The sequence below is a fragment of the Cricetulus griseus genome, chromosome 2, assembly GCF_003668045.3.
Source record: "Cricetulus griseus strain 17A/GY chromosome 2, alternate assembly CriGri-PICRH-1.0, whole genome shotgun sequence".
Taxonomy (NCBI): Eukaryota; Metazoa; Chordata; class Mammalia; order Rodentia; family Cricetidae; genus Cricetulus; species Cricetulus griseus.
In genome coordinates, this window is record NC_048595.1 from 19,709,833 (window position 1) to 19,737,792 (window position 27,960).

At 48.4% G+C, this 27,960-nt stretch overlaps 2 protein-coding genes across 3 annotated transcripts; one reads left to right on the top strand and one right to left on the bottom strand.

Annotated features, from left to right (window-relative positions):
• Positions 1-663: 663 nt before the first annotated feature.
• Positions 664-15,961, bottom strand: Nr0b2 (nuclear receptor subfamily 0 group B member 2). 2 transcript variants are annotated; one of them, XM_027399584.2, is made up of 2 exons: positions 2,888-3,428; positions 664-1,167 (listed from the first exon to the last, which is right to left on the bottom strand). In XM_027399584.2, the coding sequence occupies exons 1-2, from the start codon at positions 3,426-3,428 to the stop codon at positions 926-928; spliced, it is 783 nt and encodes a 260-aa protein (XP_027255385.1). In that variant the 3' UTR covers positions 664-925. The 2 variants fall into 2 exon arrangements, 1 of the variants encoding a protein (XP_027255385.1); XR_004768144.1 differs by lacking the exon at positions 2,888-3,428 and adding an exon at positions 15,852-15,961 and having other exon boundaries at positions 1,035-1,167.
• Positions 14,679-27,274, top strand: Nudc (nuclear distribution C, dynein complex regulator). The gene is made up of 8 exons (XM_027399583.2): positions 14,679-14,862; positions 18,113-18,190; positions 23,748-23,951; positions 24,043-24,108; positions 25,126-25,437; positions 26,203-26,286; positions 26,404-26,522; positions 27,014-27,274. The coding sequence occupies exons 1-8, from the start codon at positions 14,782-14,784 to the stop codon at positions 27,063-27,065; spliced, it is 996 nt and encodes a 331-aa protein (XP_027255384.1). The 5' UTR covers positions 14,679-14,781; the 3' UTR covers positions 27,066-27,274.
• The last annotated feature ends 686 nt before the right edge of the window (positions 27,275-27,960 follow it).

The window sequence follows — 27,960 nt, forward strand, 5'->3', positions numbered from 1 at the left end:
ACCTAGGTGACTAGAACACTGGGAATGGCCCTCTGAGGGGATGGTCCCAGGACTAGGGCAGAGCAGGGGACAATGGAATGGAGGAACTCAGGGACTCAGGACACAATGGTTTCAGACTTTGACAACTATAGTGACCATGCCATATGTTAAACCTCTGCCTGCCTCTAACACCTAATTTGTTTCCAGAGCAGCCCTGGCTGCTTTGTTCCAGTGCTGGGAGAGTACTGGACCAGTATCCTCTGTCAATACTAGAAGTGGGGACTTCAATGGTCAAAAATTCTTGAAAGTGAAGTGGCCTTGTCTATTTTGGGAATGGGGTGTTTCTGTGATTAGCTGCAATCCCAATTCCCCGGAGGAGGCAAGAGAGACAACCTCTAGGGAACAGTAACCTGAGAGGGGACAATGGAGACTCTGGAGACAAGGACAGAAAGTCCCTCTGCTCAGGGAGAAGGGCAAGAAGGTGGCAGGTAGTAAGAGGATGCTTTCTGGTGGCTTCTCATTCAGTTGTAAAATAAACCTTGTCCCCAGCATTGAGGTCACTGTCCCTCTCTAGAACACTAAGGAGCTGGTTTCTGCTTACATTCCAGGAGTTCCATCTGGCAAGAGGAGCATGCACCCTGAAGAACGGCTTGCCCCTTCCATAGGCAACCGTGGTGTCAGCAGGTCATACCTTTTATTACAAAAATCAATAACTTAATTGAGTTCTATACAAAGTCAGGAGGAATTCTGGCCTGAAGTACAGCCTCATTCATGCTCCCATCTCTGTCCCTGGCCCAAAGACTTTGGGGGGCCACCAAGGACCTATTAGGCAGTTAGTATACTGTGTCCAAACCAAGGAAGTCCAAGCTGGGGGCATGGCTGAGGTGAGGGCTGCTCCTGGGGAGTTGAAGCTCCCCTTTGGAAGCCCTGGATTCCACTCTGCAGGTCACCTCAGCCAAAGCATGTCTTCCAGCAGTTCAGCGATGTCAACATCTCCGATGATAGGGCGGAAGAAGAGATCCACCAGAAGGCTGCATGAAATGTTCTTGAGAGTAGAGGCCATGAGGAGGATTCGGGCCAGGCGGCCTTGGCTAGCAGGGTACCAGGGCTCCAGGACTTCACACAAGGCCCAGTGAGCCTCCTGCTGCAGGTGGGAGATGTGGCAAGAGGCATGGAGGCCTGGCACATCTGTGGCAGAGAGGGTGAAGAGGGCTGGTGAGCAGCTGCTCCGTGGAGGCTAGCCCAGGGTGTGAGAATGTTAGTGGCTCCCCCCCTCATATGCCGGGGTGCAATGCAGGGCCTCGTGCATACTAGGGCATGCTTGGCAGGCATTCTACATTTGGGCTGAACATTGCTGGTTCCTTTAACATGCCAGGCGATAGTTGTACCACTGAACTACATTCCCAGCCCTTACAGATACAGAAGAGACCTAATTGTTTGGTGGTGTTAGGCAACAAACCCAGGACCTGTAGCTCGGGAGGTAATACTTTACTAATGAGTTCCACGCATTGGCCCACTCTGCCACCTTGGAGGTTTCAATCACCATCTCCTACATTTTATTCCATTTATGTGGAGATAAGGGCTGAGACATACGAGTTAGAGAGATGGCTCTGTGGTTAAGGGCACTTCCTGCTATGACTGAGGACCTGAGTCCGGTTCCCACCTACATTGTGGCTCACAACTGCCTATAATTCCAATTCCTGACACCCTCTTCCGGCTTCTGTGAGCTCCCACCAGATGATACACATACATACAGGTAGAAACTTACACACATAAAATAATATCTAAATAATTCTTTTCTTATTTTGTTTTTTGAGACAGATTTTCGAGGTGGTGACACACTTTTAATCCCTGTACTTGGGAGGCAGAGGCGGTTAGATCTCTGTGAATTCAAGACCAGCCTGGTCTACAGAGCTACTTCCAGGACAGTCAGAGCTGTTACATAGAGAAACTCTGTTTCAAAAAACAAAACAAAAAGCCAAAACCAAAAAAGAACCAGAGGCCGGTTGTTCGTGGCAGGCCTTTAATCCCAGCACTCGGGAGGCAGAGGCAGGCGGATCTCTGTGAGTTCGAGGCTGGCTGAATTTGAATCCCAGCACTGCCACTGTGAGCTCAGTGATCTTGGACAAGTAGTTTCATCTTTCTGAGTGACCTTAGATGAGTAGTTTAAATCTCTGTGCCTTAGTTTCTTCATCTATCTAGTGGGAACAATGACAATACTTGTTGCCCACTACTGCTGTGAGGTTTAACCAAATCACTATTTGTAAAACCCTTAGGCTAAGTCCTGACATATGGGAAATGCATGTGATTCTTTGGTACTGTTACTGCCGTTTGGCGTTACACTTTAACTTCCAAGGCCTGTCTCTTGTCTTCCTCAAAGTTACAAAGAATATTTTCCCATGCCAGGCATGGTGTTAGTTTGAGGTCAACTTGCTTTACGTAGTGAGTTCTAGGCCAGCCAGGGTTCCGTGGTAAAACCGCCTCATTTCTCCTCATCGCCCCTCACCCCACCCCATCTGCTCTCCACCCAAGAAGTGACCACTCCCCACCCTTCCATTCTTTCTGTGTGGCCGCTCTGAACCCACGGAGGACTTTAACCTTCAGAACTTCACTGTGCAGCCTGCCCTTGAAGAAGGCAGACACTGCACACGGCGGTGTCTGCCTTACCCACTCTACCCTTCCAGCACAGCGGCAAAGACCAATCTCTGCATTAGCTTGACTTGCATTCCCAGGCCTGTTCTGCCTCTGCCTTACTGTGTGGCCTTCAGGTAGTTGCTTAACCTCCCTGTCTCTCCTGGGAGATACCTGTTTGGAGCTAACAAGGACGCAAAGAGACAACGATTCTTTTCCTGGACGGGTCCTGTCCCCTCCCAGCGTGGCCCCCATCCAGGAGTGTCTGGGAGCTCACCTGGGTTGAAGAGGATGGTTCCTTTCAAGTAGGCATACTCCTTGGGACCCAGCTCAAGGCTCCAGAAAGACTCCAGACAACGCTGGAGCCACTGCACGGCAGCCAGTGAGGGCTGTGGCCGGTCGGGTAGCTGGGTACCCTGCGTACCACTGCTGGGTTCCTCCAGAAGGATTTTTTTAAGTATACTGGGCACTGGAGCCTCAGCTATCTCAAAGGTCACAGTATCTTGGGCCAGCCCAAGCAGGAAGAGAGGGCCCCAGCAGACCCCCAGCAGCCGTCGCTGATCCTCATGGGGCAGGTGGCAGAAGGACGGCAGGTTCCTGAGGAACGCTACTGTCTTGGCTAGGACATCCAAGGCCTCCCGGCAGGTGCGCTGTGGAGCACTCAGACGGACAGGCCGGTGCTGCTGGCAGAGGCAGTGGCTGCGAGATGCGGGTGCAATGGGCCTGGCCCTGAGGCTGGGGCTTAGAAGCGCGTACAGAATAGCAGGGCGGCCTGCAGAGCCCTGGCAGGGGCAGCCCCCAGACTGGCTGGAGTTCATGGTTGGTATCTCGCTCCTGTTTCTTCCCAGCTATCGGTCCTCTGTACTGTGAGTGCTATTTATATCCTCGATGGCGGGAGGGGGAATGGCCGTGGAACCTTGACTCCAGAAGTCATGTTCATTGAAAAAAAAAAAAAAGCCAACATACACACACAATGCACACATACACTGACCCTGGCAGGACCGGAGGGGGAGGGGCACTGGAGCTCCACGTGGCGTTGCTATCGCTTTAGTCAATGAAGTGGCCATTGCAGGGCACAGGGCCACCTGCCCACTGCCTGGATGCCCTTTATCGGATGACTCAGTGTATAAACAAGGTCATTAACCCAGGCTGTACCAGGGCACCAAGGTCTCAGGTGCTCAACCAGCCAGTGGCTGTGACTGCTGCTGTTTCGATTGGAGCCCACTTTCATGCACACAAGACCAGGGTTCTCACTGAGCCAAGGAGCCAGCCAGAGAAAGCCAGCTAAGGCCTTGAATGCCTGACCCAGCCTGGAAGTGCCTTATCGCTGCTGTGTTTGCCTAACCTTGGGGCTCTGCTCCTGTTGTCGGTAAGGAACAGGCTGCAGGGAAGGGAGCCAGGTCCCTGGGGGACTTTGCTCATTGTACAGTCTAGGAGGTACCCCCTCCTGTGACTCCAGTGCAGAGGCCCCGTTGGAGGAAGGCCATTCCAGAGCCCCCTGCTCCCATTCTGTGCTCCAATAGCTCCAGAGGGGCTGGGCCTGCTGGCCCTTGCAAAATTGTTACTTACAAGGCTGCCAGTTACTGAGGACCCACTCTATATGGATCACTTTCCCTTGTAATGTTGAGAACTTCCCAGAGAAGTGACCTGCTCAAAGTCACTCCAACCAGAAGGGACAGAGCACAGATATGTCTGACCTCGAAGTCATCCTTGTTTGCCCCTCCCCCCCCCCCAATCAACTGTGCAGCTGAAGTGTGAATTTCCCAGCACAGGTGGCTAGCAGCTACCCCCACTCCCAGCCCCCAGCCCCTGCCTGGTCTGCAGGTGTGGCCCACCTATGGTGCGACTGGAAACATCTCTGCTAACACGCCGCTTCTCTGCCCTGGATATTTGTCTTCAGTGGTTAGAGGCGAGGTATGAGGGAAATGGGAGGTCCTTGGCTGTGTCAGGTTCCTGACCTTTGGCTAGCCTTGCCTAGCAGGTTTGTTGTCGCCACACTCTTGGGCAACCTGGTGCTCCGGATGAGGAGCCCTGGCATCTGGTCTTGGCTCCATGATTCCCAGTCAGCTGCTCTCCAGGGTTCTGTGAGCCTTGGTGGAGACAATCAGGGCTCCTGTGGTATTGGGACTTGACAGAGCAAGGTTCTGTGTAGGCCAAGAAGCTGCCCCCACTCTATCCTTTAGACAGGCAGCCACACTGCTTTCACTGTAGTGCTGTCTACCTCAGCCCAGGCCTCCTTAGGAAAAGAATAAACAATCTGTATGGCAAGGAACGGTAACAGTGAAAAAGCAAACACAGATGGACTGACAGAACCCAGTGAGGTGGTCCTCGAGTGATCCCGGAGGTTACATTCAGGTCTCAATCTCTTTCCCAGAATTGACACCAGAAGGATGATGCTCCTTTTTTTTTTTTTTTTTTTTTTTTTTTTTTTTTAATTTCTTGGAAGATTTATTATGTATACAGTGTTCTGCCTGCATGTCTGCCTGCTGGCCAGAAGAGGTCACCAGATCTCATTGTAGATGGTTGTGAGCCACCATGTGGGTGCTGATGAACTTAGGCCCTCTGGAAGAGCAGCCAGTGCTTTTAGCCTTTGAGCCATCTCTCCAGCCCTGGTGCTCCATACTTTTACTGTTGTTTGTTTTGTGTTGTTTCTCACTCTGTAGCCCAGGCTAGCCTTGAACTTGCACTGTTTTGCCTCAGCCACCCAGTTGCTAGAATTACAAGTCTGAGCTATTGAAAGATTTTAGTTTGCTGAGAGAAAAGTTTTGAAAGATTTTAGTTCACAGAGAGAAAAGATTTTAGTTCCCACAGGCCTCCGCCCATTACAAGGCAGTTGGCCCCAACCCCAGACACATCCTATGGTTTAGACGGGGGCAATCGCCAAGACAACCCTCTTTGGGTCACACCTGGCTGGCGGTTTTTCCTTTGTAGAAAAGCAGGTCACACCTGGGTGACCACTCTTAACATGAGATCACACTTTGTAATCAATCACTTTGTGCCCCTTGCCTGTATGCTGATCTGCGTTTTTTTCCTATATAGGGAGCTTGCACCCCATGCTGGGGTGTGCAGCTATCCCGATATTGCTGACACCCAAATGCGCATTCGTTCAATAAACCCTCTTGCTTTTGCAGCTCTTGGTCTGGTTTCTGAGTCTCGGGGGCTCCTCGGGATCCTGAGGCCCTTAGGGGTCTGGGGTCTTTCATTTGGCAAGCCAGCAAGGAGGTCAGAGGAAACCCCAGACTCATTACCGAGACTAAGAGGAGGTAAGTCCAGTCGGCTTATTTGGATTTATGTTTTCTGTTTGTCTGTCTATTTGGAAGCCCTGTATAGGCTATGCAGGCTTTGTAGAGACTCATGAGGTAGACTGATGGGTCATTCCCCTCTGAGTCTGCCCCTGGAGGACACTCCATGGGGAGTTTGGGTGGGCGAGGGGGAGCAGGCAACCCTCATCCCTGGGAGCGTACGACGCAAATCTCCGTTCCTGTTTGAATTTGTGGTTTCAGTTTAGCACCGATTTGCAGCCGCTCGGTCTTTGTTGTTTGGCCTGACTGTCTGTCTCAGTGTTTGTCTCTTTGTCTCTTTTTGTTTTTCACCATCTGACCACCATGGGACAACAACTAACAACCCCCTTAAGTTTGACTCTAGACCATTCAGGAGACGTTTGGGACCGAGCCAACAACCAGTCCCTGGACGTCAAGAAGAAAAAATTACAAACTTTCTGCAGTTCCGAATGGCCAACATTTAATGTTGGCTGGCCTCGGGACGGTTCTTTTAATCTTGAAATTATTTTACAGGTAAAAGAAAAGTGTTTGATTCTAGACCCTAAGGACACCCCGACCAGGTTTATCTAAGATGGGGATGTCTAAGAGAATCAAAAAAAGAGCAAAAAATAATAAAAATTTAAAGAGGGTCAAAAGAAAGTCATAAAAGTGTCAAAAAAGAATGTAAACTGTTTACTATGGGCTCTCATCTCTATTTATAATAGTAATATGGGTTAAAAATATTGATCACACCAGGTTAATTCTGTTTAAAGGTTTTAAAAATTCTGTATTAATTCTGTATACTTGTTAAAAGGTTCTATCTGTGATTTCTGGTATAAATGTAAATTTTATTATAAGCCAAAAGCCAAAACAAAAATGGTTCAAATATTTTTACTGTCTAATTCTAACAGCAGCCAGTCACTTATGGACATAGCTCAGAATTTATCTCCAAGCTCTAGTCATTAAATTTGGGTTATCAGAAATTCAGTTGTCTTTTTAATAAAGATAATATTAAAACTGTTTAACAATGGTTAAATCTGTCAAAAAGTTAAAACTAGTAACACTGGGAATTGACAACATAAATTTAGTAGTCACCCAGATGATAATGATTTTAAACACATCAAGGGTGCTTTATTTTTTATATTCTTACAAAAAGACATTAAAAGATTTTTAATTGTTCAAATTTATAAGGTTATAAGATATTTATGCTTCTGTTATATTGTTAATATTTGTGCTTAAATCAAAAGAGCTAAAATTTAAATTCACAGTCATAAGTTCCATATGTTAATAAAAAATTAAGCTGTTTATTTCTTATGGTACAGAAGACAATGACCTAAGTTTAACAAAGGGCTTAAAATAACTTCTAAGTCCATGGGTCTCAATTCTTTGGAGTTTTAAAAACAAAACTCTTTTATAAGGGTAGCCTAAGACCACCTGTATGTCTGATGTTTACACTGATTAAAGATAAACCTGACAATATAAAGTCTTAGTTTTATAAAAGTTGCTAACCTGTTATAAGATATTTAAAAATACAAGTTACTAGCCATTCTTATAAATAAACAAGTTGCCAGACTTACCTAGGCAGACTTCTAATATTACAGAGATCTACAGAATATGGCATTTAAAATGTTAACTAAAAAGTTTATAATATCAGACAGAAAATTCCAGATCCTGACAGTGATCCAAGGTCTCTAAAGAAGATTATGGGGCTCCATGGATTGTGATAACGCTGACCAGTGAGCATGATGCTCAGATGCTACACCTGCTGCCAGGCAGGACCAGGCTCAGACTGTGGACAGGCTACAGGACACTGGAGAATTGATTGCACCACCTTTGCCTAGACAAAATAAGGTCAGTCTTTACCATGTCCCTCTTCCACAGAGAGAAAAAAAAAACTCTCACTTTATAGACCTGGCGAAGATTTACTTCTGCCCCCAACACTATTGAGACTTGGATATGGCTAACTTTACATAGACTGGACCCTGTCATTTTTAATAGATTCAAAAACTATATAAAATTTGTCCTTCTCAGATCTCTGATAGTATTAGTGGTTAAACTATAGCCAGCTTAATAGATCATTTAATAAAGTTCTGATAAGCTGATAAATCAACTGCCTGCTGTTCAGTCACAAGCTCAAGGTTTTTGGGTTTACTTTGGTTGTCGTCTAAATGTAAACTTGAGGGGCTTTTCATCGGGCCAGGGGCACCTCTGTCCAATCTATGCCTGACTCTCTGGACTGAAGAAAAATGTACAAGCTTCTAACCCAAATCTGTAATTTTTGCTAGAACTCAAAGATATAAATATATTTCTGTCATTCTACAAATACCCAATATCTGCTTTTTCTGCAATGTGGATTTCAATACAGATTGATAATGATAAAATGTCTAAAACTTCTATGTCCTATTATATAATAAAATTCATATAGGCTTCAGAGGATCAAAAAGTCATAAAGCTTGGATCCACTTCTCATAGGTAAAAAAAAGGACTCCAGATAAGTACAACTTTTTTAATCCCATCTATTTGTTCCTGAGGATGGGATTTTCTCCCTTGTCTTGGAACTCCTGTCCTTCTTGATCACTAAAAATATGGGCCTAGAGTTCCAATGAGATATATAAGTTTTAACTTCTGTTCCCAGTTTAAACATGTCTCAACAGGTTTCCACTTCTGGCAGACGAATATCAGTTGCTGACTACAGCCTGCTCCTAAAGACTGCAAGCCCTAGACTTGCTGTGGATGTGGACCAGTCCAGCTGATATGGACACCCTTTGTCTCTGCAAAAGAGTCTGCCAACCAGAAGCTCCTGATGGATTCCCCATTGCCTAAATTCCCTTTTTTTTTGCTTTTGACTAGCATTTCAGCTTTCTTGGGTCCCTAACTTTGTCCCAAAGTCAGCAGGAAGTAGTATAGAAAAAAATACGCCACCCATTTTCCCTGGTTAAAATGCTAAGTCAAAAAAAAACTCCCTTACATGAGGAAATGCCAATATCTCTCACTCCCTGATGGGGACTCGAGATGACAGCCGGGGTCGGCACTGGAACCGCAGCACTGGTCCAGGGACCCCACCACTATAATGAGCTAAAAACAGCCATAGATAAAGATATTAAAGCCATAAAAGGATCCGTCACTAAATTAGAGAAGTCTTTGGCTTCTCTAGCAGAAGTTGCCCTCCAGAATCTTAGGGGACTTGATCTCCTTTTCCTTAAGGAAGGCGGGCTCTAAGCTGCCCTAAAAGAGGAGTGCTGTTTCTATGTTAGCCATTCTGGAGTTATTGGGGATTCCATGGCCAAGCTCAGAGAAAGACTCAACCAGCGGTAAAAGGAACGGGAGTCCCTACAAGGCTGGTTAAAAGGATGGTTTAACAGCTCCCCTTGGCTCACTACCCTAATCTCCCCCTAGTTCTTAATCAACAATATCAGGCTCTCAGGCAATAAGAAGGACCATAAGTTTTAGAATTAAAACCTCACCAAAAAAAAAAAAATGGGGGAATGAAAGATTTTAGTTTGCTGAGAGAAAAAGTTTTGAAAGATTTTAGTTCACAGAGAGAAAGTTCCCACAGGCCTCGGCCCATTACAAGGCAGTTGGCCCCAACCCCGGCACATCCTATGGTTTAGACGGGGGCAATCGCCAAGACAACCCTCTTTGGGTCACACCTGACTGGCCAACAGACAATCAAGGACTTTTCAGGGTACGTTCTGTGGTTTTTCCTTTGTAGAAAAGCAGGTCACACCTGGGTGACCACTCTAACATGAGATCATTCTTTGTAATCAATCACTTTGTGCCCCTTGCCTGTATGCTGATCTGCGGTTTTTTCCTATATAAATAAGGAGCTTGCATCCCATGCTGGGGTGCGCAGCTTTCCCGATATTGCTGACACCCGAATGCGCATTCGTTCAATAAACCCTCTTGCTTTTGCAGCTCTTGGTCTGGTTTCTGAGTCTCGGGGGCTCCTCGGGATCCTGAGGCCCTTAGGGGTCTGGGGTCTTTCACTATCACACCTGCGTGCTGGCTGCTGCTGCTGCTTTTAAATTTAATTTATTGCATATGATGACTGCTGGCAAAATAAAAAATAAAATCAATATTTTTGTGTGTATGAACTGGAGTTAGTTTTACCTTCCACTTTATGTGGGTTCCAGAGATTGAACTCAGGCTTGTCCAGGGGAACTGCCTTGATCTGCTGATCCATCTCGCTTAATCATTTTTAAAATGCTTTTTTTTTAATTTGGGGCTATAGAGATGGCACAAAGATTAAGATCACTGACTGTTCTTCCAGAGGTCCTGAGTTCAATTCCCAGAAACCACATGGTGGCTTACAACCATCTGTAATGAGATCTGCTGCCCTCTTCTGTCCTGCAGGAATACATGCAGGAAGAGCACTGTATACATAACAAATAAATCTTAAAAAAAAAAAAGAAAAAAAAAAAGCTGGGCAGTGGTGGCACATACCTTTAATTCCAGCACTCAGGAGGCAGAGGCAGTTGGATCTCTGGGCGTTCAAGGCTAGCCTGGTCTACAGAGCTTGTTCCAGGACAGCTGGGACTGTTATACAGAGAAACCCTGTCTTGAAAAAAAAAAAAAAAAGTCTGAACAAGCCAGTAAGCAGCTCCCCTCCATGGCCTCTGTGTCAGCTCCTGCCTCCAGGTTCCTGTCCTGACTTCCTTTGATGATGAACAGCAATCTGGAAGTGTAAGTCAAATAAACACTTTACTGCCCAACTTGCTTTTGGTCATGGGGTTTCATCATAGCAATAGGAACCCTAAATAAGGCACATTGTATGTCCTAGAACTCTGTAGATCAAGAGGGCCTTGAACTCATAGAATCCACTCACCTCTGTCTCCTAAGTGTTGAGATTAAAGGCACGTGCCACTGTGTCTGATTAAAAAATTATGGTGCTGTGCATATGGATATCAGAGGATAACTTCTGGAAGTTAATTCTCTTCTTGCACTGTGCGGATGCTGGGGGTTGAACTCACATCATTAGGCTTGGCCACAAGTGCCTTTACTTGCTGAGCCACCTCACACTAGCCCAGTGTGTGCATTTATATGGGTTTGAATTCATGGACTCCCATCCAGTAGCTGATATAGTGATACTGTCATTATTTATACTCATGAGCAGATGATCATGCTGTCACCAATTTGGCAACTAGAAGCCTGGTTACCGTGCCTGTGCCGTGGTGTCCATGTCCTCTTGATCTGCCATGTTGTCCTGTGAATATACCTTTGTTTTCTGCTATAAAAGACACAAGTCTTCAAGTTCCTCCAATCAGCCAGTATTCCAGTCTGACTCTGGCATGGGAGTGTAGTTATGGAGGGAGCTTGCCTACCATATACAAGGCCCTGGCTTCTGTAACATGAATAATTTAAGACCCAGAGACAGATATTGGGGTTCAAGCTTCAAGCTGGAGACCAGAGAAGCAAAGGTACCAGCCATTAGCTATTACCTGTCTCCATGACTCTCCAGAGACAATGCTATCTCCATGAATCCTCAGAGGCAAAAGCTCTGTGTTCCTGTGTCCTCCTGCCTTATATTCCTTTCTCTGCCCAGCCAGATCACTCCTGTCTCCACCTCTCTAGTTATGGGATCAAAGGAGTGATCTCTGTTACTCTTCACTCTTGTGTAAGTCAGGGTGGCCTTGAACTCAGAGAGATCTATCTGCCTGTCTCCTGAGTCCTGGGATTAAAAGGTGTGTGTCACCATCATTGCCTGATCTCTATGACTTGTGACTAGCTTTGCTTTCTGAACCCTTCAGGCAATCCTTAATACATCATAAACAATATATCATCACAGGCTTCTATGCTCAACCAGAGTAAGGGGGGGTTAGAAAGAATAATGCAGAAAGAACAAAACCCAGAACAATCCTATATTGGATGGGAATTGATCATGTGATGTGATGTGTGTGTGTGTGTGTGTGTGTGTGTGTGTGTGTGTGTGTGTTGTGTAGAAAATGAATGTAGAGGAGATGGTTCATCAGTCAGTGCACTCCATATTTTTTTTAAAGATTTATTTTGTATACAGTCTTCTGCCTGCATGTCAGCCTGCAGGCCAGAAGAGGGCACCAGATCTCATTACAGATGGGATCCACACCCCCATGTGGATGCTGGGAATTGAACTCAGGACCTCTGGAAGAGCAGCCAGTGCTCTTAACCTCTGAGCCATCTCTCCAGCCCCTTCAATACTCTTGTAGAGCACCAAGGTTCAGTTCTCAGTACCCACATGGCAGCTCACAACCAAACATCAATAACTCCAGTTCCAGGGGATCCAACAGCGCCAGACACTGCATACACATGGTGCACAGACATCCATGCAGGCAACACACACACACACACACACACACACACACACACACAGACACACACACACAATCTACAGCTGGGTGGTGGTGGCACACACCTTTAATCTCAGCACTTGGGAGGCAGAGGCAGGAGGATCTCTGTGAGTTCGAGACCAGCCTGGTCTACAGAGTGAATTGCAGGACAGCTAGTGCTGTTACACACAGAAAGTCTGTCCTGAAAAACCAAAAAAAAAAAAAAAAAAAAAAAAAAAAAAAAATCTAAAAAATTTAAAAACGAAATAAAAATTATTTCTAAGCCTCACAGAAACTGCTTCGACAGTGCTTCCCCTTGTCTGTGGGGCTCAAAGTAGATGTGATATACCTGGTGCACTCAGGCACTACCTGAGTAGTTCTTTGGAAGAAGGAGTTGAGAAGGTGGAGCCTCTGCCAGGCTGGAAGCTAAGTGTATGGAGAGATCACTAGGAACCTGTACCTCTGACCACGCCCATTTGGTTGTGGTCACAAGAATGTACAAGGAGTGAGGAATAAAGAAAGGGCTGAGAGAGAGGTCACAAGCTGTCTCTTGGGTTTGGTTTGGGTCGCAGAGAGCAACTGAGCTTGATCCTCGGAGCTGGAACTTGGGGTTTATCAGTTTCTCCCAGAATAAAATTAACCTTTATTTTACATCCACACTATGGGGAGCTGTATTTCCTGTGCCGTGGATATGATCTTAAGGCCAGATGTCATTTCTCGAATCCCTAGAGGGGGGAGAAAAGGCTGTGGCTAGGATTGCTATAGTCCAGGGCCTGTCTGGAGCCACTTGCTCAGAAAAGTCCAGGGCTTCTGTCTTAGGGTTTCTATTGCTGTGATGAAATACCGTGACCAAAAGCAAAAATGGGAGGAAAAGGCTTATTTGGCTTACACTTCCATATCTAAGGAAGTAAGGACACGAACTCTCAAGTAGGGCAGGAACCTGGAGGCAGGAGCTAATGTAGAGGCCATGGAGGGACGCTGCTTACTGGTTTGCTCCTCATGGCTTGCTCAACCTACTTTCTATAGAACTCAGGACTACCTGGCCAGGATGGTGTCATTCTTAACGGGCTAGGCCCTCCCCCATCAATCACTAATTAAGAAAATGTCCTACAGGTTTACCTCTGTGGGCTCTTTTTGTTTTGTTTTGTTTTGTTTTGTTGTTTTTGAGACAGGGTTTCTCTTGTACTGGTGTGTGCCACCAACGCCCGTCTGGAATTCTTAACTTTTCTGTTCTTTGGCTTTGGAGTCTGTCCTGGAACTAGCTGTTGTAGACCAGGCTGCTCTTGAACTCACAAAGATCCACCTGCCTCTGCCTCCCTGAGTGCTGGGATTAAAGGCGTGCACCACCAACGCCTGGCCCCCTCTGTGGGCTCTTAAGGAGGCATTTTCTCAATCGAGGCTCCCTCCTATCTGAGGATTCTAGCTTGTGTCAAGTTCACATAAAACTAACCAGTACATCTTCTAACTGGCAGATGACACAGGCCAGCCTTCAGAGACCTGAGTCTGACAGGGGAGATGAGTCCTGCTCTTTGGGAGTGTTTAGCTGAGGTTCAACCCCTCTGAGTCCCTATTCCATGGAGAGAGATACAGCCAGGCTCTCAGTAAATGTTTGGTAATAATCTTCCAACAGTATAGCACTTCCAGGTTTACAAAGTAAAAAATAAATGCACACTCGAGGGTGGGGGGGGGGCTCTTAAGGGGATACACATGGGCTATCTCAGTGCTTGGAGATGAAGACAGGTGGACCAGTACAAGGCCGTCCTTGCCTTCAGTACGCCATCCCTGTCACAGCAAAACAAATCAAGCCATCACCATCACTCCAACCACCAAAACAAAGAACAGAAAAGTTAAGAATTCCAGACAGGGGCGTTGGTGGCTCACACCTTTAATTCCAGCACTTGGGAGGTAGAGGCAGGTGGATCTCTGTGAGTTCGAGGCCAGCCCGCTCTCCAGAGTGAGGGCCAGGATAGGCTCCAAAGCTACACAGAGAAACCCTGTCTCGAAAAAAAACAAAAAAAACAAAAACAACAAAAAAAAAAGTTCCAGACGGCAGGGGAAGAGCATTAATCCAAGTGCAAACAGTTTCTAAGCCTGGGCTTTATGCAAACTACAGTTTTGTGCACTCTTCCAAAAGCCTGGTCCTGGATGACGGAGTCAGTTGTCCCTTTCGGGAGCGCTTTCTTGCTGGGTCTCAACTGTCGCTCGCAGCTGAAGGTACTGCTTAATCAAAACTTCTCCTAACTTCCAGCCCTATCAAGATGCGAGCTCAGAGCTTTCTAGAAGGCTCCTCCCGGGTATCTGGTGACCATAGCAACTCAAGCCAAACTCTGCGGCCGCAAGTCCCGCCCACCGCTTTGGGGTCGCGACTGTTGATTTGCTCCTCCCGTTAGCCAATGACCGGTGAAGCGGGCTGCGTTCCGGGAGCGCAATGGCCACCGATGGGCTGGGAGGCGGGAAGAGAGCAGGGAAGGGCGGACCCGGGAGGCCGGGGCCGTGCGTGTTTCCGGCTCCGCTGCGGAAGGCCGGCCAGGGGGACCGTTGGGCCCGACGCGAACCGTGCGGAGCGCGGGCATCGCCGAGCGCGAGTGCAGAGCTCGCAGTGCAGCGCGATGGGCGGGGAGCAGGAGGAGGAGCGCTTCGACGGCATGCTGCTGGCCATGGCGCAGCAGCACGAGGGCGGCGTGCAGGAGGTAAGCGGCGTGGCCCGCGCCCCAGCCCTTCTCCGCCCTGGATCGCCCAGACCTCCCCCACCCCGGCCGCGCGGGTCCCCGAGGCCCCGCGGGCTGCCCTCGCGCCCCAGCTTCCGGTCCGCCCACCCCGCGAGCCGCCAGCGCCCCGCAGCCGGCCCCCGAGGGCAATTTCGTGGTCCCAGAGTGACCCCAGAGCTTCGGCATCCACTCTGCGCCCCACGCGGGCTTCTGCTGGCCTTGTAATGGTTGCGACTCTCCCGGACGTGATTTCCATCTTAGCCACAAGCGCAGGCAGCCTCCCTGTCTGTCACCTATCGCTCATTGCACGCAGGGGAGTGAGAACCGCGTGAGGTCAGCACGTGGCCCCCTTAAGCTTGAATCGGGGAAGTGAACCGCAGACCTCTCCGTTCCCTTCTGCTGGGTTAAGCGCCCCGCACCACCTAGCCTCAGTTGTCTAGTCTGTGAGGTGAAATTTAGAAATGCCACATCTTGGGTTTTGCTTTTGTTTTTTGACTCAGGGTCTTTGCTGTGTACCCCTGGTTTGCCCAGAACTTGTTATATAGACCAAGGTGGATTTAGGGTCGTCCTCCCGCCTTTGCCTTCCGAGTGCTGAGATTCAGGTGTGTGCCTAGTTTTCTTGAGTTTAGGAAAGTCTTTCAAAGGGAAAGACCAAGTTCATAATAATAAGGTTTGTTCATCAGGTGTTTGTCATTATCTTGGTACCTGACATAGAAGACTGGTCCTGAGGATGCAGACACAGCCGGAGACCAGGCATTGCCTTCATGAAGTTACTGATATATAAAGAGAACTTCTTGCATGCATATATATTATTTTGGAGCCAGGTGTGCCTTTAATACCAGCACTCGGGAGGCAGAGGCAGGAGGATCTCTGTGAGCTCGAGGCCAGTCTGGTCTACAAAGCTATACAGAGAAACCCTGTCTCAAAAAAATCAAAAAGCAACTTTGGGAGGAAAGGTTTATTTCACTTACTGTTCCATATAATGGTTCATCATCAAAAGCAGTGAGGACAGGAACCCAGGACAGGAGCTGATGCAGAGGCTATGGAGGATGCTGCTTGCTTCCTGTGTTGGCCCTCGTGGCTTACTCAGCCTGCTTTTTTATAGAATTTAGAACCACCAGCTCAGGGGGTGGCACCGCCCACAATGGCTGGGCCCTCCCACATCAGTCAGTAATTAAGAAAATGCAGGCTTGCCTATAGTTTTATTTATTTATTTATTTATTTATTGTTTTTCGAGACAGGGTTTCTCTGTATTGCTTTGGAGCCTGTCCTGGAACTCTGTGAACCAGGTCGGCTTTGAACTCACAGAGATCTGCCTGCCTCTGCCTCCTGAGTCCTAGGATTAAAGTCGAGGGCCACCAATGCCCAGCAGCCTATATCTAATCTTATGCAGGCATTTTGTCAACAGAGGCTTTCTCCTCATGTGACTTTAGCTGTGTCAGGTCACTACAATTCCAAGTCATTTTATCTAGGTGGTTATGTTGTTCAAGGACTTCTGAATCTCTTGAAGGGGCAGAATGTGTCAAATCTGCAAATGTCCTAAACTGACATAATATGGATCTGGGAGTGAGTTCACTTTCTGTTTTAATACATTTAAAGTGCCTAGAAGTAGGGATTGCACACAATGGGCTAAATTCTCCTGTCAAATTTAGAACCATAGATGAACCTTGAAGACATTTATGAATTAAGTCATATAAGAAAGGACAAACACCTTTAATCCCAGCACTCAGGAAGCAGAGGCAGGCAGATCTCTGAGTTCGAGGCCAGCCTGGTCTCCAGAGAGAGTGCCAGGATAGGCTCCAAAGCTACACAGAGAAACCCTGTCTTGAAAAACCCCCCAAAAAAAAGAAAGAAAGAAAGAAAGAAAGAAAGAAAGGACAAACACTGCCGTCAGTGGTGGCGCATGGTTTTAGTCCCAGCACTCAGGAGGCAGAGGCAGGAGGATCTCTGAGTTTGAGGCCAGCCTGATCTACAGAGTGAATTACAGGACAGCCAGAGCTACACAGAGAAATCCTGGCTCAAAACAACTACCAAAGGCTGAAAATGTAAGTGGAAAGTCTGATAACAGAACCTTCCGAACATTACAGCTTAGCAATATAGTGCAATGTAGGGTATTGGTGGTTTGCTTTTGTGGTGTAGTATCGGACTGGGAGCTGACTCTGGCTGCCTAGGGTTGCAGGACACCATCTGTACACATAGTCCAAGAAAGACCAAATAGATTCTATTTCTACTTGGTGCATGCTGCTGTTGTACCAAGATGAAGTCTAAGCCCTAAGGTACCTACCATCATCAGCTGGTGACCCTCTGTACTCTGAGCCATGGCTCCTGAGTCTTATGTACGAAGAGTCTGCCATTCTCTAGCCCATCTCCCTTTCTGTGCCAGACACTCACTGCCAAGGGTTTACTGTGTAGAGAAAGAGTCCTAGCATTCATTGTGCTCAGCTTCTCGAGGATACCATATGACCATCTGCCCCAAGTTTCTCTTCAGCTCTTCTGTCTGTGATGGACCAAATCCTGGACTATAAACCAAAATAGACCCTTTCTCCCTACAGTGACTTTCTGTGGTGTTCCGATGTCCCATGTCCCCCGCTTCCCCATTTCTCTGTGTTATAGCCCCAGCTATCCTGGATGGCCTCGAACTCCGTAAGATCTGCCTGCCTCTGCTTCCCAGGTGCTGACAGCAAAGATTCATGTTACTGTCACCCTGCTTTTCTCAGGTTTCCATTTTTTAAAAAATACTTATTTTTGTTTTATATATATTGGTGTTTTGCCTGCATGCATGTCTGTGTGAGGGTATCAGATCTTGGAGTTATAGACAGTTGTTAGCTGCCATGTGGGTGCTGGGAATTGAACTCAGGTCCTCTAGAAGAACAGCCAGTGCTCTTAACCACTGAGCCATCTCTCCAGCCCCCAGGTTTTCCATTTTTGCTTTTAGTAACAGCAACAGGAAAAAACTAAAACAACACTGGGAAATAAAAGTACTCTGCTCTTTTGAGACAGAGTCTCACCAGAGAGCTGAACCAGACCAGAAGTAAACCCATGATCCTCCTGCCTCAGCTTCCTGAATTTCGGGCTTCTCAGGAACTGAAGGGACTTGGTGGAGAGGCTGGCTGTTAGGTGGGAGCTTCAGAAGTAAAGATTCAAATTGAGATTCTCTCTTAAACTGAAACTTTGTCTGCAGCTGAGGCCCCACGCTGAGCCCCAGGCCTCAGTTTCCACCCCTGTCTTTCAGCTTGTGAACACCTTCTTCAGCTTCCTTCGACGCAAAACGGACTTTTTCGTTGGAGGAGAAGAGGGGATGGCAGAGAAGGTGAGTGCTGGGGACTCCTTTTCCTTGGGTGGATCTGTTGCTGGGAGACAAGCCTGGCCTGGCTCGTCTAAGCAGGAGCAGGACGCCAGCAGGATGGGGGCTTGGAAGGGGAATGAGCTGTCACCCAGGACCCACTCTTGGAATGGTCCTTTGTCCATGAACTTCCTGTGGCTCTTGAGTAGTTTCATGGGTGTCAGCCGTCCCCATTTGATGGGTGAGGAAGTTCACTCAGGGGTGTTTTACACTCTGCAGAGTCCTGAGCGGAACTGTAGAAACACCATGGAGACTGTCTGCTGTAGGTTTGCTTTCTGTCTCCGAATCACCCTCCACCCCACAGGGTTTTTGCCAATTACCTGGCTGGAGATGAGTAGACAGACATTACATTTGGAGGCCAGCCTGTGCTACACAGTGAATTCAGAACTGTGGTATGTGTCGCCATCACAAAAAAGAAAGCAAAAATTTAAAAAATCACGCAGCAGTCCAGGCCTGTCATTTCAGCACTTAGGAGATGGTGGCTCAGGGCCATCCTTGGCTGTATAGTCTACTGGGCTACATCATTAGACCCTTGTCAGACAACTCTACTCCCCCTTTCCGCCAGGATACAACGAGCTCCTACCTGGGACTCACTTGAACAGCTTCCATCAGAAAGACAAGAAAAGCTGTGTGTGATGGTGCTACACAGGGTTACTGTGGAGGCTGAGGCAGGAGGGTGGCTTAAGTCTGCAAGTTCGAGACCAGCTGGTACACTTGAAAAGTGACAAAGACGTGCAGAAGTTGGGATCACTGGGCACAGCCAGAGGGGATGTCAGGTGGCTCATCTACTATGGCAAAGAGCCTGGAGTCACCTGGAGAATAAAAATAGAATCACCGTGCCCAGCAGTTCCATTTCTGGGCACGATAGGGAAGATTCGGTTGCACATGCCTCCATTTCTGGTGACAAACATTATTCAGAATAAGCAGGAGGTGGGCGGGGCTGGAAGAGAAGGCTGTGTGGGAGGGCTGGCCGCAGCTGCTCCCAGCACCCGAATCAGGTAGCTCACAGTTGCATGTAGCCAGCTTCCTGGGATCTGACGCCCTCGCCCAGCCTTCTTGCCCACTTGGACTCGGTTGTGAACACCAGCTCAGAGATGCGGATGCGCATAAGTAGGGTTTTTTTTTTTTTTTTTTTTAAACTTGTTTTTGTTTTTCGAGATGAGGTTTCGCTCTGTAGACCAGGTTGGCCTCAAACTCAGATCCACCAGCCTTTGCTTCCCGAGTGCTGGGATTAAAGGCGTGCACCACCATGCCCAGCATGAGATCTTAAACTAAAAGCCCACTGGGGAGTGGCTTGTAAGATCCAGCCTCAGTTCTCGCTGAGTCTTCCTAGCAGTCTACCAGTCCTGAGCTATGAGATGGGATTCTAACAGACAGGTCTATCAAGTCTATCAAGATTCTTCCTATCAAGATCCATCCGCTTGGAAGTACCAAGGACTTAGGAGTTTTGTGCCGGGAACCTGGGACAAAGACTTGGTTTCTTTACTGTAGCTCACGTCCACCTTGCGGGTGCAGGGTTTCTTTTTCTTCCCTAGAACTACACTGTAGATAGACAGAAGTGGTTTCTCTCTGGCGCTGTCAGTTCTTGGTCATGCCTATACCTATGGACCTATCATTGTTCTACCTCTTTCCTTTATCTGGAGAAGCTTCCCATCACTCACTCTTTGCTTCTGTGCAGGAAGAGCCCATGTTTCTGCTTTCAGAATAATTACTAGTATGTTTTCAAGGTGACTCACGAGGTGGGTTTTTTCTCTACTCATTGCCGGGCGTGGCGGCGCACGCCTTTAATTTCAGCACTCGGGAGGCAGAGGCAGGCGCATCTCTGTGAGTTTGAGACTAGCCTGGTCTACAAGAGCTAGTTCCAGGACAGCCTCCAAAGCCACAGGGAAACCCTGTGTCGAAAAACCAAAAAAAAAAATCTCATGGGCTTGAGTAAACATGTTCCAGGGTTGTTACCAAGTCAATCAAGAGGGATATCTGTTACAGGACACAGGCTTGTTTTGCTTTTGATCCTAGCATGAGCCTCCCTATCAGGCCCCGTGTAAACTGCTGTCAACTTCCATCTTGGGAGTTTGTCAGGCTATTGTCACCTTCTTCCCTGATTCCCTCTACCTAGCTTACTTAGGTTAGCCTTCCCTGCTTCCTTTGTTTATAAATGTTTGAATAGATATACTTCCTAGTTAGCAGCTTAATGAAAGGTGTTTTGTACTGCCGGGTGGTTGTGGTGCATTCCTTTAATCCCAGCACTTGGGAGGCAGAGGCAGGCAGAGCTCTGTGTGTTCGAGACCAGCTGGTGTACAAGAGCGAGTTCTAGGACAGGCTCCAAAGCTACACAGGGAAACCCAGTCTCAAAAAAAAAAAAAAAGAGGTGTCTTGTAAAATTCCCCTGCGTTCAGAAAAATGGTTGAACTGCTACAAAGAGAGGTATCATCTGTCTCTGGAGGGCATGGGCATAGTCGTCATGATGCCACTCAAGTGAGGAGGTGCTGATGGCAGGGTGAGGTGCAGGTCAGGGGCCTTGTTCTTCACAAGACAGGGAATTTGACTTGGTAAGAAACAAAAGGTGCCCTGAAAGCCACCTCAATGGGGCAGGGCTAGCCCTGGACCAAACAAGGCTGTCCCAAGTAAAGGAAGCAACAATAGTAAATGAAGAGCTGTGGAAGTTACTAAAAGAAAAAGTTGCATGAACACACACACAAACGCACGCACGCACGCACGCTCGCTCGCTCGCTTTGCAGGCCAGATAGAAGGACCTGGGCAGAGGCTGAGCGCATAGGCTGCGTGCTAGGAAGTAGTGGGCCATTCTGTGTAAGGCTGGTACCAGGTGGGTCTTCATGGGTGACTATTTGCTCTGGCCTTGGTCACTTGGATGACAGTTATCACTCAAAATGAGGAGCTTCCTAGGAGAAAGTTGCTGGGGTACTGGTTTGTGGGGTGTGGGAGTGTAGCAAGCTTCCTTGTCTGACTATCTTTGGATTGGCAGCCTCCAAGTAAGGACACAGAGACTTAATATTAATTCTGAAAGCTTGGCCTTAGCTTAGGCTTTTCCTTAAGTAGCTCTTAAAACTAACTTAAATGAACCTGTCTGTATTAATCTACATTTGTCATGTGGCTCAGTCACTTCTGCTCTGTACCGTGTGTCCAACTTAAGAGTTTCCCTGGCATCTCCCTGCCTCTCCTTCCTAGAATTCTCTCCGCAGAATTGCTGCATATTCTCTCCTGCCTAGCTATTGGAAATTCAGCTCTTTATTAAACCAATCACAATGACACGTCTTCAGTGTACAAATATCCCACAACAGGTAAGGGTGGAGAGAAGCCATGTTGGTTCTGCCTGTTCCTTAGGTAAAGGCTGCTGGCTCTGTATCTCTCCCATCCCAACTCTAGGCATATCCTTGCTGAGAAATCTGGGGCCTGTGGGGCAACTTGAAAGTTGAGAAAGGGCAGGAGCCAGGTATGCGGCTCTAACACAATCTGGGAAAGGGAGACAGATGGTGGGGTAGGCAGGGCCAAAAGACAGAATCAACAGGACACTGTCTCCCTGAGCACCCTGACCAGATGATGCATCCCTCTGTGGTCCACTGCTACCCTGAGTAACCTGAGCATCCCTCTGTGGTCCACTGCTACCCTGAGCATCCCTCTGTGGTCCTTTGCTTGTCAAGTGTTACTAACCCTGAGAGTGATCAAGGTCAGGCTCTCGGCCTTTCTTTGGGTTAGGCATAAGTGGCTCTGCAGTGTGCCCTTCCAGACTAGGAACCATTCTTATCCCCATCAGTTCTGTTAAGAAAACACCTGTGTTCGCCGGGCGTTGGTGGCGCACGCCTTTAATCCCAGCACTTGGGAGGCAGAGGCAGGCGGATCTCTCTGAGTTCGAGACCAGCCTGGTCTACAAGAGCTAGTTCCAGGATAGGCTCCAAAGCCACAGAGAAACCCTACCTCAACCCCCCCCAAAAAAAAAAAAAAAAAAGAAAAAAGAAAAAACACCTGTGTTCAACCCACCAGGTCCAGAATACCTCACTCTGTCCCGCCTGCCAGCCTGTGGCTCCTAACCCTGTGTCAGTGGCTGAAGCTTGACTCGAGACCTCTACAACCTCTGCTGCATAGGCCACCTCTAGCCTATGGTGGGAGGGGACTGGCAAGAAGGGTCAGAGGCTGTTCTGGTTGGCTTTGACATTGCCTGGTGGCTCGTGTCTGTCCTCTTTTAACCTCCAGTGGCTAGGAAGTAATAGGACAAGTGGATTGTGACATGATTTATGGGGCTAGAAGAGGGAGGGCCCTGTTCCTGTCCCTCCTTGGCCAGTGATTGTCAAATGGCTTGAGTTCAAGGTCCCCCTGATTAGAAACTGGGGACAAGGCCCTTTGGTGGAACAGTCTCTTGCAGTTGCTTCATGACCTGTTTCTCTCCTCAGCAGCATGGCCTCTGAGTTCCTTGTTTCTTTCACTCCCATTATTACTCCTTTTTAAAGAAATAGTTTACTTATTTTATTTTATATGTATTGGTGTTTTGCCTGCATGTATGTCTGTATGTGGCAATCAGATTTCCTGGAACAGTTGTTACAGACAGCTATGAGCTGTAACGTGGGTGCTGGGAATTGAAATCTGGATCCTATAGAAGAGTAGCGAGTGCTCTTGACCACTGAGCCATCTCTCCAACCCCCGTCATTACTCTTAAGCTTGCTGGCACTGTGGTGTCTTCTTTGCTTGCAAAGTCTGAAGCTATCTCAGTGAGGCATGGGGCTGGGGATTGGAAGGGAGGGTCACAGATGAATGAGTCTGGGGACATTTGACAGAACCTTGGGTATAGGAGACTTCTGTGACTGCGCCTCCTTCCAGCTTAGGTGCAGACGTGCTTGGAATATGGTTCATTGAGCACTGATCACGGGGTGGTTGCCCTGGGGACTCCTTAGGTATGCACTTTGTATGAAGTGTGGGTGGCCACAGAGTTGCAGTAGGGTCTGTTCAGAGTCGGCTAGAGACATTTGAGCTGGTCCTGGAGACTGACCAGTAAGACAAAGAGCTCATTCTAGGTGAGAACAGCATTTGCCGAGGCTGTGTTTACAGAGAGACTGAGATGACTCAGGTCGTTCTTCAGACCTGTGGCAGGTGCTAGGTGGGGAGTCCTGGGTGGCAGGGAGGACATCTAGCAGGTCCTGGGGTTAAAGCATCATGGGATACTTGCTCAGTGGACATGAAAGAACTTGAAATTGGAAGTTCTCTGTTTAGGAAGGAAAATAGATTCTTCCCTTGGGAGGGGAGGGGTCTACTTGCTGATTCTGAGTGTGACTTTGAGTGCTGCCATCTGGGGCAGAGAGACAGCCAAGGAACAGGAAATGTAGACCTGGGTGCTAGGGCAGGCTTCTTAAAGGGACTGAGCTTGAGATCTGTTTGTAACAGAAGCAGTACCAGCACCCTCCTCACCAGTGCACAGCTGTGTACCTGGCACCAGTTGCAAGGCAGAGGTGAGCAGGGCTTTGTCCCTAGGCCTTAAGACATTGTCCCTGCTCTGATGTTTCACTGCCCTCCCCAGCTCATCACGCAGACCTTTAACCACCACAACCAGCTGGCACAGAAGGCTCGGAGAGAGAAGCGAGCTCGGCAGGAGACTGAACGTCAGGAGAAGGCAGAGCGGGCAGCCAGGCTGGCCAAGGAGGCCAAGGCAGAGACTCCTGGGCCGCAGATCAAGGAGCTGACTGATGAGGAGGCCGAGAGGCTGCAGCTGGAGATTGATCGGGTGAGGCCGAGTGTCCCTCCTCTGCCCCCTCCCTGACTGCATCAGTCCTGGGAAGTAGGGCTCTGTTCCAACTGTGTACCCTTTGTCACAGAAAAAGGATGCAGAGAATCATGAGGTCCAACTCAAAAATGGCAGTCTCGACTCACCTGGGAAACAGGTAAGATAGACCTGGCACCAGCTTCCTCCCTTCAACGGGATTCTCTCCTCCCCTCTCCTGCCCCCAGCCTTGAGGACTCTTCCCAAACATTGAAAACAGAACTAGTGTGGTGGTCCACACCAGTAATCTCAGCATTTAGGGAGCTGAGTCAGAAAAATTGGTGTAAATATGGGCTATATAGTGAGAACCTTTTTTTTTTTTTTAAATCTTATTTTATGTGCTTTTTTTTTTTTTTTTTTTTTTGCCATGGGTGTCAGGTTCCCTGGAACTGGAATTACAGGCAGCTGTGAGCTGCTATGTGGTTGCTGGGAATTGAACCCAGGGTCCTTTGGAAGAGCAGTCAGTGCTTTTAACCACTGAGCCATCTCTCCAGCCCCCGAGAACCTATTTCAAAAATATTAAAATTTTTTTTTTTTTTTCTTCAACCCAGCCATAGTGGCACGAGCCTTTAATCCTAGCACTCAGGAGGCAGGGGTAGGCGGATCTCTGAGTTTCAGGGCAGCCAGGGTTATGTAGAGAGATGCCGTTGATGATGGTGATAATTTTTTTGATGATTGGCCTTAATCCTGGGACAAGAAAACCCACAAGTGGGCTGAAAAGTGGTTAGGAGCATTTGTTGCTTTTGCAAAGGTCCCAGGTTTGGTCCTCAGCACCCACATGGTCACAACCATCTCTAACTTCAGTTAGATGCCCTCTTCTGTACTCTGTGGGTGCCAGGCATGCACACGGTACACATGCATACATGCTGGCAAAATATCTCTGAAAACCGCTCACAAGTCAGAGGGCACCAGGAAGGGTGGGCTGAGGGGCGGGGCAGTGAGCTCTGCCATATCCTTTCTCACAGGATACATTTCAGGATTGGTTTTTACCTTTGGTTCCCAGTGACCCAGGGTGTGTAGGTGTGCAATGCTTAGGTCTGCTCTCTTGTGGCTGTTGTGTCCAGTGGCAGTTCTGGGCCTGGCCTGGTGGAAGTCTGGTCTGTCAGGTAAGTCATTGAGCACCTCTGACTGTGAGCAGGATGCTGAAGAGGAGGAGGAGGAAGATGAGAAGGACAAAGGGAAGCTGAAGCCCAACCTGGGCAACGGGGCTGACCTGCCCAACTACCGCTGGACCCAGACCCTGTCGGAACTAGATCTGGCTGTGCCCTTCCGAGTCAGCTTCCGGCTGAAAGGGAAGGATGTGGTGGTGGACATCCAGCGGCGGCACCTCCGGGTGGGCCTCAAGGGGCAGCCGCCGGTGATTGACGGAGAGCTGTACAATGAAGTAAAGGTGGAGGAGAGCTCGTGGCTCATTGAAGACGGCAAGGTGGTGACGGTGCATCTGGAGAAGGTACGAGAGGCGCTGCCTGGCCAGGGTGCGGACTGACTTCCTCTGACAGTGTTGCGGGCCTTCGGGGCTCACTCCTCACTCCGCCCTTGCTTTGTAGTCAGGAAACAGCTTGGATTCAGCTGTGTGGCTTGCTTAGGGCAGGGCAGGCAGAGTCAGGTCTTCTGTGTCAATCCTGTTCCTTCCCATCATGCTTGCACGTGGGTTCAGTTCCACACATGCTTGAACACCTACTGTGTGCCAGGCACTGTTCTCAGGACTGGAGAACAGTGAACAGATGGTAGAAGAATTTGCCCTCATAGAGTCCACATTGTCTTCCTAGAGGTAGGGTATTTACTGGGGTAAATAAAGGTGGTGTCTGCAAAGGGCCAAGAGTCCAAGCTTCCCCTGGCACAGAAGGTGACTCGGCTGCTGCTCACTCTGCCCTTGTACGGGGTTTCCTCCCAGCCAGAGTCTCCTTTCTTATTTGCTCTTTTCCCTTCCTTCTTGTTTACTGCTAATACCTTAAGTTACGCTAGCCTCTCCTCCATGGAGTGGCCACGGCACACTGGCTTGCCCTGATGCATTGATTTGTAACTGCTGGCCTGTGTCTTCCCCTGGCTGCTGGGTGGATAGAGGTCCAGATCTTCTGTACCCTGCTCCCAGCACAGGCCTGCATGGGGCTTGGATACAAGATGTGGATGGGAGGAGTTTAGTTCTAAAGGGATTGAGGTATAATTCCTGAGTCACAGAGCTTTGTTTCCCCATTGGAAACCTTCCTCCTCTCAGATCAATAAAATGGAATGGTGGAACCGCCTGGTTACCAGTGACCCCGAAATCAATACCAAGAAGATTAATCCTGAGAACTCCAAGGTGCGTCCCGGTTGGCTGGGAAGCTTGTTGTGAGTCCCGGTTGGCTGGGAAGCTTGTTGTAGAAGTTGAGGGCTAGTTGGTCCAGTGCTTGCTTCATCCCTCTCCCTGCCTCTCTAGCTGTCAGACCTGGACAGTGAGACTCGCAGCATGGTGGAAAAAATGATGTATGACCAAAGGCAGAAGTCCATGGGATTGCCCACCTCTGATGAACAGAAGAAACAGGAAATCCTGAAGAAGTAAGTAACTCAGGGTCAGGGAGGATTGCTCTGGGGACTTAGGCCTGGGAGATAACAGTGTGGTAATTAATATCTTGCTTCTACAAATAAAGCCCATCTGGGGGTCAGAGAAACAAGGTATCACCAAATACTGAATGGGACTCTAGACTGTCCTGTCCACTTCCAGCACAGCCAGCCAAGTTCATGGTTCTGTGGCCTTGGCTTGCCTGTGCTGACCACCTGCCAGGGTCATCTCCAGGACAAGGCTACCTTAAGAGTAGGAAGCAATAGGTAAGAGGTGGTCATTGCCACCTACTGGAAACTGGTGCTACTGCTGGCCCGTCCCACTCCCAGCCTCGAGGGCTCAAACAGGCTTCAGCTATCTGAGGCCCCATGTGGCTTAGCCCAGTGTTTTCAGGGTTCTGAGGAGGTTAGGCCCAATGTCAAGAATAGAAATAGCAGGCTAGCTTAGAGTGTACAACTCCCTTCACTCTTACATTTCTGCTTCCCAGGTTCATGGATCAGCACCCAGAGATGGATTTCTCCAAAGCCAAATTCAACTAGCTCCTGTGTTTGCCTTCCTGAACTCTTGGGATTGAGCCCCTAAACTTCCTTTCCCACCTTTTCCTGGGACCTTGGAACCTTAGGGCTGGGGCAGGCATGGGACATCCTAGGCATGTGAGCTCCAGGGCTTCACCGGACATGGGCTGGGTCTTGGGGTCTTCTCCTCCCCATTTGGCCTGTTACACATTAAAGCTCTTTATCCTGCTCCATTTGTGTCCTCCCTTTAGCCCCTCCTTGGCTGCTGCAGAGAGCTGGGGTTTTGGCTTCTAGCCCAGATTTGCTGTGTAGAATTCTACCTACTAGGCCAGGTTCCTGACTCTGGCTCTCAGCCCCCACCTCTACCCTCCATGACATAGGGAGGACTATGACACAGGTTTTATGTATTTATTTATAATGAGACAGGGTTTCTCTGTATCTTGGAATTTCCTGGAACCCCCTTTGTAGACCAGGCTGGCCTCGAACTCAGATAAACCTGCCTCTGCCTCACTCGTTCTGGGATTGAAGGTATGCATCCCCACCACTCGGCCCTGGTAGTTGTTACCGTGTGTTGTGTGTAGACATTCTATAGCACACGTGTGAAATTCAGAGGACAACGTTGTGGGTCACTTCTCTCCATGTTTATGTGGGCTCCAGGGATGAAACTCAGATTGCCAGACTTGTGTGCCTTGCCACTCTGAGCCACCTCCCCTGCCACATGTGTGGTTCTGAGTGAAGGTGATTCTTTATGGCCAGATTCCCAAAGGGACCAAGACCCAACAACATGTAAAGCAGCTGTGCTTAGACATCACCAGGAGCCCAGTTCCAGAGTCAAGTATTCAGACTGGACTATGTGCAGAGACAGAAGAGTAATAGAGCCAGGTGGACATTACCTGAGGGTGAGAGCTGGGAAGGTGGG

Coding starts and splice junctions, on each gene's coding strand:
- Nr0b2 (XM_027399584.2), bottom strand. CDS start 3,428: ATGAACTCCAGCCAGTCTGGGGGCTGCCCCTGCCAGGGCTCTGCAGGC. Junction 1,168..2,887: donor AACCATCCTCTTCAACCCAG/GTGAGCTCCCAG, acceptor TCTCTGCCACAG/ATGTGCCAGGCCTCCATGCC.
- Nudc (XM_027399583.2), top strand. CDS start 14,782: ATGGGCGGGGAGCAGGAGGAGGAGCGCTTCGACGGCATGCTGCTGGCC. Junction 14,863..18,112: donor ACGAGGGCGGCGTGCAGGAG/GTAAGCGGCGTG, acceptor CCTGTCTTTCAG/CTTGTGAACACCTTCTTCAG. Junction 26,523..27,013: donor AAACAGGAAATCCTGAAGAA/GTAAGTAACTCA, acceptor TCTGCTTCCCAG/GTTCATGGATCAGCACCCAG.